Source organism: Salmo salar, chromosome 15 (genome assembly GCF_965601325.2).
Source record: "Salmo salar chromosome 15, fSalSal1, whole genome shotgun sequence".
Lineage (NCBI taxonomy): Eukaryota > Metazoa > Chordata > Actinopteri > Salmoniformes > Salmonidae > Salmo > Salmo salar.
In genome coordinates, this window is record NC_138305.1 from 18,485,001 (window position 1) to 18,497,444 (window position 12,444).

General features: G+C 39.6%; 1 protein-coding gene across 2 annotated transcripts in view; it reads right to left on the reverse strand.

Annotated features, from left to right (window-relative positions):
• Positions 1-12,444, reverse strand: part of phip (PHIP subunit of CUL4-Ring ligase complex) — a 124,817-nt gene that overhangs the window by 66,881 nt on the left and 45,492 nt on the right. For both annotated transcript variants that reach the window (XM_045695488.2, XM_045695487.2), the window contains exons 10-14: positions 12,198-12,298; positions 12,041-12,111; positions 11,829-11,929; positions 10,470-10,510; positions 8,492-8,590 (exon numbers count right to left, since the gene is read on the reverse strand). In XM_045695488.2, the coding sequence (XP_045551444.1) occupies positions 8,492-8,590; positions 10,470-10,510; positions 11,829-11,929; positions 12,041-12,111; positions 12,198-12,298 (413 nt within the window). The remainder of the gene's footprint in view (positions 1-8,491; positions 8,591-10,469; positions 10,511-11,828; positions 11,930-12,040; positions 12,112-12,197; positions 12,299-12,444) is intronic.

Sequence of the window (12,444 nt, forward strand, 5' to 3'; positions counted from 1 at the left end):
TTTAGAACAAAAACATTTCTAATGATTGCTTGGTACCTTCATGTGCATAACATATTCATGTTTCAGATTATATATATTTTTTCCACTTTTTTCTCCCCAATTTCGTGAAAACAATCTTGTCTCATCGCTGCATCTCCCCAACGGGCTCGCAATCATGCGTCTTCCGAAACATGATCCATAAAACCACGCTTCTTAACACCCGCTCACTTAACACGGAAACTAGCTGCACCAATGTGTCTGAGGAAACACTGCTCAACTGACAACTAAAATTAGCCTGCTGGCGCCCGGCCCACCACAAGGAGTCACTAAAACGCGATGAGCCAAGTAAAGCCCCCCCTACGGCCAAGCCCTCAACTAACCTTTTTATTTATTTTTATTTTACCTTTATTTAACTAGGCAAGTCAGTTAAGAACAAATTCTTATTTTCAATGACGGCCTAGGAACAGTGGGTTAACTTCCTTGTTCAGGGGCAGATTTGTACCATGTCAGCTCGGGGATTCGATTTTGCAACCTTTCGGTTACTAGCCCAACGCTCTAACCACTAGGCTACGCTGCCGCCCCTGGACAATGCTGGGCCAATTGTGCGCCGTCCTATGGAACTCCCGGTCACGGCCGATAATGACACAGCCTGAGATCGAACCCGGGTCTGTAGTGACGCCGCGATGCAGTTCCTTAGACCGCTGCGCAACTCGGGATTTTTTATTAATAGATTTTATAAGTGGATAACATTTTTTCTTTGCAAACAGCTATATACAGTGCCTTCCAATAGTATTCATCCCCCTTGGCGTTTTTCCTATTTTGTTGCATTACAACCTGTAATTTAAATAGATTTTTATTTGGATTTCATGTAACGGACATACACAAATTAATCAAAATTGGTGAAGTGAAATTTAAAAAATTACTTGTTTTAAAACATTCTAAAAAATAAAAAACAGAAAAGTGGTGCGTGCATATGTATTCACCCCCTTTGCTATGAAGCCTCTAAATAAGATATTGTGCAACCAATTACCTTCAGAAGTTACATAATTAGTTAAATAAAGTCCACCTGTGTGCAATCTAAGTGTCACATGATCTCAGTATATATACAGCTGTTCTGAAAGGCCTCAGAGTCTGCAACACCACTAAGCAAGGGGCACCATGAAGACCAAGGATCTCTCCAAACATGTCAGGGATAAAGTTGTGGAGAAGTACAGATCAGGGTTGGGTTATAAAAAAAAATATCCAGAACATTGAACATCCCACGGAGCACCATTAAATCCATTATTAAAAAATGGAAAGAATATGGCACCAAAACAAGCCTGCCAAGAGAGGGCCACCCACCAAAACTCACAGACCAGGCAAGGAGGGCATTAATCAGAGATGCAACAAAGAGACTAAAGATAACCCTGACCAAAGATAACAGCGGAGATTAGACTATCTGTTCATAGGACCACTTTAAGCCGTACACGCCACAGAGCTGGGCTTTACGGAAGAGTGGCCAGAAAAAAGACATTGCTTAAAGAAAAAAATAAGCAAACACATTTGGTGTTTGCTAAAAGGCATGTGGGAGACTCCCCAAACATATGGAAGAAGGTACTCTGGTCAGATGAGACTAAAATTGTGCGTTTTGGCCATCAAGGAAAATGCTATGTCTGGCGCAAACCCAACACCTCTCATCACCCTGAGATCACCATCCCCACAGTGAAGCATGGTGGTGGCAGCATCATGCTGTGGGGGTGTAATTCCATCGGCAGGGACTGGGAAACTGGTCAGAATTGAAGGAATGATGGATGGCGCTAAATACAAGGAAATTCTTGAGAAACCTGATTCAGTCTTCCAGAGATTTGAGACTGGGACGGAGGTTCACCTTCCAGCAGGACAATGACCCTAAGCATACTGCTAAAGCAACACTCGAGTGGTTTAAGGGGAAACAATTAAATGTCTTGGAATATCCTAGTCAAAGCCCAGACCTCAATCCAATTGAGAATCTGTGGTATGACTTAAAGATTTCTGTACACCAGCGGAACCCATCCAACTTGAAGAAGTTGGAGCAGTTTTGCCTTGAAGAAAGGGCAAAAATCCCAGTGGCTAGATGTGCCAAGCTTATAGAGACATACACCAAGAAACATGCAGCTGTAATTGCTGCAAAAGGTGCCTCTACAAAGTATTGACTTTCGGGGGGTGAATAGTTATGCACGCTCAAGTTTTCAGTTTTTTTTGTCTTATTTCTTGTTTGTTTCACAATAAAAAATATTTTGCATCTTCAAAGTGGTAGGCATGTTGTGTAAATTAAATGATACAGGGTTGGTATGTGGAATTGGAGACAAGTGGGTGTGGAGTTGCTGTGTGAGAGAGAATGATGGTCAATAAAAGTACATTTGAATGACACTAAGTGGCAGTGTTTTTACAACTAATGCTGGTTTGCCTGAGGCTGATGCCGTGTAGGTGTTTGTACACATGCATATACACACACTCTCATTCAAATAAACACATACAAGAACACACACATACATGTAATAGTGCCAGACATGCACACAAAAATATACAGTTGGCATTGCTGTTATGATTTCAGTTGTCCTTGATGTCCTTTGTTTGTTTTTTTTGCATTGTTGTTTGCTGTTTCTTCTGTCTTTTCCTTTTTTCTCTTTAGTTAATTCTCTTGGTTGTTGGGGCATTGGGGGGTTATTGGGGAAATGGAATTAACTGTATTTTTTCTTTAATTATTTCGGGGGGGGGGGGGGGGGGGTACTCGAATGGTTGAGGGACAGCTATTGGGGAACTGTGGGGGGGATCTTGGAGGGTTGAGGGACAGCTATTGGGGAACTGTGGGGGGTATCTTGGAGGGTTGAGGGACAGCTATTGGGGAACTGTGGGGGGGATCTTGGAGGGTTGAGGGACAGCTATTGGGGAACTGTGGGGGGTATCTTGGAGGGTTGAGGGACAGCTATTGGGGAACTGTGGGGGGATCTTGGAGGGTTGAGGGACAGCTATTGGGGAACTGTGGGGCGTATCTTGGAGGGTTGAGGGACAGCTATTGGGGAACTGTGGGGGGATCTTGGAGGGTTGAGGGACAGCTATTGGGGAACTTTGGGGGGGATCTTGGAGGGTTGAGGGACAGCTATTGGGGAACTGTGGGGGGATCTTGGAGGGTTGAGGGACAGCTATTGGGGAACTGTGGGGGGGATCTTGGAGGGTTGAGGGACAGCTATTGGGGAACTGTGGGGGGATCTTGGAGGGTTAGGGTTTCACTAGATTGTGATCATGAAAAAGGAAACTACGACATATATTTTATATCAAGATCATGCACACACACCCTCACACATAAGGATGGCTCTGTTGCGGAAAGACTGATACATGTTTGATAGTGTCTTGATGCTGTATTGTTTGTCCTTCATGTTCTAATACTTGTGCTGCATCAGATGACCTGGCCTCCACAGTCCCCTGACCTCAACCCAATTGAGATGGTTTGGAATGAGTTGGACCGCAGAGTGAAGGAAAAGCAGCCAACAAGTGCTCAGCATATGTCGGAACTCCCTCGAAACTGTTGGAAAAGCATTCCAGGTGAAGCTGGTTGAGAGAATGCCAAGAGTGTGCAAAGCTTTTATCAAGGTAAAAGGTGGCTACTTTCAAATATCTAAAATATATGAACATTTTACATGTATTCAACCTTTATTTAACTACATAAATAACCTTTATTTAACTAACCTTAATTGAACTAGTTAAGAACAAATTCTTATTTACAATGACGGCCTACCCCGGTCAACCCCTAACCCGGACGACGCTGGGCCAATTGTGTGACGCCCTATGGGACTCCCAATCACGGCCGGTTGTGAAACAGCCTGGAACCGAACCAGGGTCTGTAGTGACGCCTCTAGCACTGAGATGCAGTGCCTTAGATCACTGAACCAGGGTCTGTAGTGACGCCTCCAGCACTGAGGTGCAGTGCCTTAGACCACTGAACCAGGGTCTGTAGTGACGCCTCTAGCACTGAGGTGCAGTGCCTTAGACCGCTGAACCAGGGTCTGTAGTGACGCCTCCAGCACTGAGGTGCAGTGCCTTAGACCACTGAACCAGGGTCTGTAGTGACGCCTCTAGCACTGAGATGCAGTGCCTTAGACCGCTGAACCAGGGTCTGTAGTGACGCCTCTAGCACTGAGATGCAGTGCCTTAGACCGCTGAACCAGGGTCTGTAGTGACGCCTCTAGCACTGAGATGCAGTGCCTTAGACCGCTGAACCAGGGTCTGTAGTGACGCCTCTAGCACTGAGATGCAGTACCTTAGACTGCTGAACCAGGGTCTGTAGTGACGCCTCTAGCACTGGGATGCAGTGCCTTAGACCGCTGAACCAGGGTCTGTAGTGACTCCTCCAGCACTGAGATGCAGCGCCTTAGACCGCTGAACCAGGGTCTGTAGTGACGCCGCCAGCACTGAGATGCAGCACCTTAGACCGCTGTGCAACTCGCGAGCAAAAAAATGTATAACACTGTTCTGGTTACTACATGATTCTATATGTTACTACATGATTCCATATGATTCTGTATGTTACTACATGATTCTACATGTTACTACATGATTCTATATGTTACTACATGATTCCATATGATTCTATATGTTACTACGTGATTCTATATGTTACTACATGATTCCAATGATTCTATATGTTACTACATGATTCTACATGTTACTACATGATTCTATATGTTACTACATGATTCCATATTATTCTACATGTTACTACATTATTCTATATGTTACTACATGATTCCATATGATTCTATATGGTACTACATGATTCCCTATGATACTACATGTTACTACATGATTCCCTATGATTCTACATGTTACTACATGATTCCATATGATACTACATGACTCCATATGATTCTACATGTTACTACATGATTCTACATGTTATTACATGATTACATATGATTCTACATGATTCCCTATGATACTACATGTTACTACATGATTATATATGTTACTACATGATTCCATATGATTCTACATGTTACTACATGATTCTACATGATTCTATATGATTCTACATGTTACTACATGTTACTACATGATTCCATATGAGTCCCTATGATACTACATGATTCTATATGATACTACATGATTCCCTATGATACTACATCATTATATGTGTTACTACATGATTCTATATGATTCTATATGTTACTACATGATTCCATATGATTATATATGTTACTACATGATTCTATATGTTACTACATGATTCTATATGATTCTATATGTTACTATATGATTCTATATGTTACTACATGATTCCATATGATTCTATATGTTACTACATTATTCTATATGTTACTACATGATTCCATATGATTCTACATGATTCCATATGATTCTACATGATTCTACATGTTACTACATGATTCTAAATGTTACTACATGATTCTACATGATTCCATATGATTCTACATGATTCTATATGTTACTACACAATTCCATATGATTATACATGTTACTACATGATTCCATGTTACTACATGATTCCATATGATTATACATGATTGTATATGTTACTACATGATTCCATATGTTACTACATGATTCTATATGTTACTACATGACTCTATATGTTACTACATGATTCCATATGATTCTATATGTTACTACATGATTCCATATGATACCATATGATTCTACATGATTCTATATGTTACTACATGATTCTATATATTACTACATGATTCCATATGATTCTATATGTTACTACATCATTCCAAATGATTCCATATGATTCTACATGTTACTACATGATTCTAAATGTTACTACATGATTCCATATGATTCAACATGATTCTACATGATTGTATATGTTACTACATGATTCCATATGTTACTACATGATTCTATATGTTACTACATGATTCCATATGATTCTATATGTTACTACATGATTCCATATGTTTCTATATGTTACTACATGATTCCATATGATACCATATGATTCTACATGATTCTATATGTTACTACATGATTCTATATATTACTACATGATTCCATATGATTCTATATGTTACTACATCATTCCAAATGATTCCATATGATTCTACATGTTACTACATGATTCTAAATGTTACTACATGATTCCATATGATTCAACATGATTCTACATGTTTCTATATGTTACTACATGATTCTATGTTACTATATGATTCCATATTATTCTATATGGTACTACATGATTCTATATGTTACTACATGATTCTAAATGTTACTACATGAATCCATATGATTCTACATGATCCCATATGATTCTACATGATTCTGCATGATTCTATATGTTACTACATGATTCCATATGATTATATATGTTACTACATGATTCCATATGTCACTACATGATTCTATATGTTACTACATGATTCCATATGTTACTACATGATTCCATATGTTACTACATGATTCTATATGTTACTACATGATTCCATATGATTCTATATGTTACTACATGATTCCATATGTTTCTATATGTTACTACATGATTCTGTTACTACATGATTCTATATATTACTACATGATTCCATATGTTACTACATGATTCCATATGATACCTTCTATATGGTACTACATTATTCTAAATGTTACTACATGATTCCATATGATTCTACATGATCCCATATGATTCTACATGATTCTATATGTTACTACATGATTCCATATGATTATATATGTTACTATATGATTCTATATGTTACTACATGATTCCATATGATTATATATGTTACTACATGATTCTATATGATTCCATATGTTACTACATTATTCTATATGATACTACATGATTCCATATGTTACTACATTATTCTATATGATACCATATGATTCTACATGATTCCATATGATTCCATATGTTACTACATCATTCCAAATGATTCCATATGATTCTACATGTTACTACATGATTCTAAATGTTACTACATGATTCTAAATGTTACTACATGATTCCATATGATTCAACATGATTCTACATGATTGTATATGTTACTACATGATTCCATATGTTACTACATGATTCTATATGTTACTACATGATTCTATATGTTACTACATGATTCCATATGATTCTATATGTTACTACATGATTCCATATGTTTCTATATGTTACTACATGATTCCATATGATACCATATGATTCTACATTATTCTATATGTTACTACATGATTCTATATATTACTACATGATTCCATATGATTCTATATGTTACTACATCATTCCAAATGATTCCATATGATTCTACATGTTACTACATGATTCTAAATGTTACTACATGATTCCATATGATTCAACATGATTCTACATGTTTCTATATGTTACTACATGATTCTATGTTACTATATGATTCCATATTATTCTATATGGTACTACATGATTCTATATGTTACTACATGATTCTAAATGTTACTACATGAATCCATATGATTCTACATGATCCCATATGATTCTACATGATTCTGCATGATTCTATATGTTACTACATGATTCCATATGATTATATATGTTACTACATGATTCAATATGTCACTACATGATTCTATATGTTACTACATGATTCCATATGTTACTACATGATTCCATATGTTACTACATGATTCCATATTTTACTACATGATTCTATATGTTACTACATGATTCCATATGATTCTATATGTTACTACATGATTCCATATGTTTCTATATGTTACTACATGATTCTGTTACTACATGATTCTATATATTACTACATGATTCCATATGTTACTACATGATTCCATATGATACCTTCTATATGGTACTACATTATTCTAAATGTTACTACATGATTCCATATGATTCTACATGATCCCATATGATTCTACATGATTCTATATGTTACTACATGATTCCATATGATTATATATGTTACTATATGATTCTATATGTTACTACATGATTCCATATGATTATATATGTTACTACATGATTCTATATGATTCCATATGTTACTACATTATTCTATATGATACTACATGATTCCATATGTTACTACATTATTCTATATGATACCATATGATTCTACATGATTCCATATGATTCCATATGTTACTACATTATTCTATATGATACTACACGATTCCATATGTTACTCTACATGATTCCATATGATTCTACATGATTCCATATGATTCTATATGTTACTACATGATTCCATGTGTGTTATTTCATAGTTTTGATGTCTTCAATATTATTATACAATGTAGAAATAGTAAAAATTAAGAAAAACCCTTGAATGAGTAGGTGTGTAAAAACGTTTGTCTGGTACTGTAAATCAAATGTAGTGTGTAGTGTGTGTGGTGTGTGTGGTGTGTGTAGTGTGTGTAGTGTGTAGTGTGTGTGTGTGGTGTGTGCAGTGTATGTGTGTGTGTAGTGTGTGTAGTGTGTGTAGTGTGTGTGTGTGTAGTGTGTGTAGTGTGTGTAGTGTGTGTGTGGTGTGTGTGCAGTGTGTGTGTGTGTGTGTACCCTGGTAACTTGGCCTGCATGTCCAGTAGAATGCTCCTCCACTCCTGCTGATGGAGCTGCCAGATACGAGCTGTACCATCCCTGCTGCCACTCACAAACCTACACACACACACACACACACACACACACACACACACACACACACACACACACACACACACACACACACACACACGAAAGCAGTGTTATACACCGTAGGCAGGTGTGGAGAGAGTATGCAGAGTATGCAGAGTAAACAGAGTATGCAGAGCATGCAAAGTAAACAGAGTATGCAGAGTAAGCAGAGTATGCAGAGTAAACAGAGTATGCAGAGTTAACAGAGTATGCAGAGTATGCAGAGTATAAGGCTTAAACAGAGTATGCAGAGTATGCAGAGTATAAGGCGTAAACAGAGTATGCAGAGTATGCAGAGTATGCAGAGTATAAGGCATAAACAGAGTATGCAGAGTATGCAGAGTATGCAGACAATGCAGAGTATAAGGCGTAAACAGAGTATGCAGAGTAAGCAGAGTATGCAGAGTAAGCAGAGTATGCAGAGTAAACAGAGTATGCAGAGTAAACAGAGTATGCAGAGTATGCAGAGTATACAGACTAACCAGAGTATTCAGAGTAAACAGAGTAAGCAGAGTATGCAGAGTAAACAGAGTATGCAAAGTAAACAGAGTTTGCAGAGTATGCAGAGTAAGCAGAGTAAACAGAGTATGCAGAGTAAACAGAGTATGCAGAGTAAGCAGAGTATGCAGAGTTTGCAGAGTAAACAGAGTATGCAAAGTAAACAGATTATGCAGAGTAAACAGAGTATGCAGAGTAAACAGAGTATGCAGAGTAAACAGAGTATGCAGAGTAAACAGAGTATGCAGAGTTTGCAGAGTATGCAAAGTAAACAGAGTATGCAGAGTAAACAGAGAAAACAGAGTATGCAGAGTAAACAGAGTATGCAGAGTAAACAGAGTATGCAGAGTATGCAGACTAAACAGAGTATTCAGAGTAAATAGAGTTTATGCTGCACACTACGCCATCAAATCTCAGGTTCAATTTAAAAACCATCTTATCTGTCACACACACACACACACACACACACACACACACACACACACACACACACACACACAGAGGATAAACCCTTATCTGTCACACACACACACACACACACACACAGGATAAACCCTTATCTGTCACACACACACACACACACAGAGGATAAACCCTTATCTGTCACACACACACACACAGAGGATAAACCCTTATCTGCCACACACACACACACACACACACAGAGGATAAACCATTATCTGTCTCACACACACACACACAGGATAAACCCTTATCTGCCACACACACACAGAGGATAAACCCTTATCTGTCTCACACACACACACACACACACACACACACACACACACACACACACACACACACACACACACACACACACACACACAGAGGATAAACCATTATCTGTCACACACACACACACACACAGAGGATAAACCCTTATCTGTCACACACACACACACAGAGGATAAACCCTTATCTGCCACACACACACACACACACACACAGAGGATAAACCATTATCTGTCTCACACACACACACACAGGATAAACCCTTATCTGCCACACACACACAGAGGATAAACCCTTATCTGTCTCACACACACACACACACACACACACACACACACACACACACACACACACACACACACACACACACACACACACACACACACACACACACACACACACACACACACACACACACAGAGGATAAACCATTATCTGTCTCACACACACACACACACAGGATAAACCCTTATGTGTCACACACACACAGGATAAACCATTATCTGTCTCACACACACACACACACGCACACACACACACACACACAGAAGATAAATCCTTATCTGTCACACACACACACACAGAAGATAAATCCTTATCTGTCACACACACACAGAAGATAAATCCTTACCTGTCACTGCAGTTTGAAAACTGGATGCTGTCCACTTTATCCTGAGGGAGAGAGAGAAAGAGAAACAGAGAGAGAGAGAGATAGATAGAAAAGATGGCACGAGGCATTATATCTCTGAATATTCACTTTACACCTCAGAATCAGAGTCTGTCATTATCCCTCTACACCTCAGAATCAGAGTATCTCATTATCCCTCTACACCTCAGAATCAGAGTCTGTCATTATCCCTCTACACCTCAGAATCAGAGTCTCTCATTATCCCTCTACACCTCAGAATCAGAGTCTGTCATTATCCCTCTACACCTCAGAATCAGTCTGTCATTATCCCTCTACACCTCAGAATCAGTCTGTCATTATCCCTCTACACCTCAGAATCAGTCTGTCTGTCATTATCCCTCTACACCTCAGAATCAGCCTGTCTGTCATTATCCCTCTACACCTTAGAATCAGAGTCTGTCATTATCCCTCTGCACCTCAGAATCAGAGTCTGTCATTATCCCTCTACACCTCAGAATCAGAGTCAGTCTGTCATTATCCCTCTACACCTCAGAGTCTGTCATTATCCCTCTGCACCTCAGAATCAGAGTCTGTCATTATCCCTCTACACCTCAGAATCAGAGTATGTCATTATCCCTCTGCACCTCAGAATCAGTCAGCCTGTCATTATCCCTCTACACCTCAGAATCAGAGTCTGTCTCTCTCATTATCCCTCTACACCTCAGAATCAGAGTCTGTCATTATCCCTCTACAACTCAGAATCAGAGTCAGTCTGCCATTATCCCTCTATACCTCAGAATCAGAGTCAGTCTGTCATTATCACTCTACACCTCAGAATCAGTCTCTCATTATCCCTCTACACCTCAGAATCAGAGTCTGTCATTATCCCTCTACACCTCAGAATCAGTCTGTCTGTCATTATCCCTCTACACCTCAGAATCAGAGTATGTCTATCTCATTATCCCTCTACACCTCAGAATCAGTCAGTCGCTCTCATTATCCCTCTACACCTCAGAATCAGAGTCAGCCTGTCATTATCCCTCTACACCTCAGAATCAGTCAGTCGCTCTCATTATCCCTCTACACCTCAGAATCAGAGTCAGCCTGTCATTATCCCTCTGCACCTCAGAGTCAGCCTGTCATTATCCCTCTGCACCTCAGAATCAGCGGCTGTCATTATCCCTCTACACCTCAGAATCAGCCTGTCATTATCCCTCTGCACCTCAGAATCAGAGTCTGTCATTATCCCTCTACACCTCAGAGTCAGCCTGTCATTATCCCTCTGCACCTCAGAATCAGAGTCAGCCTGTCATTATCCCTCTACACCTCAGCCTGTCATTATCAGTACATGCAGGTACTCACAGCGTGTGTCTCCAGCTCAGAGATCTTCTGTGGTTGTCCAGAACCAAAGTAGAACACTCTGATGATGTGGTCTGTACTCCCTGTAGCTAGGAACATACCCCCTGGACACACACACACTCAATCAACAGCAGATCCATAAGGTCAATTCTGATTTCCTTTATTTCACTTTAAAACTATTTGTAATGAAAATGTCAGACGGTGTCCATGGTTACCAGCGCTGAAGGAAGAGCAGATCATCTGGACTCCAGGTCTGGACCGCTCCGTGAACTTACCAGGCCCCTGACTGAACACACACACTAGCATTAACACTGACATTGTGTGTGTGTGTGTGTGTGTGTGTGTGTGTGTGTGTGTGTGTGTGTGTCTCACCCGAACTTGAGAGTGCGTGCGTCCCACTGCCAGAAGCAGATGGTCCCGTCGGCTCCGGTGGAGGAGAGGAACCGCTTAGAACCGCTGACCAGAGGAGAGAACTACAACACAATAAACCAATCAGAGGAGAGAACTACAACACAATAAACCAATCAGAGGAGAGAACTACAACACAATAAACCAATCTGAGGAGAGAACTACAACACAATAAACCAATCATAGGAGAGAAACACAACACAATAAACCA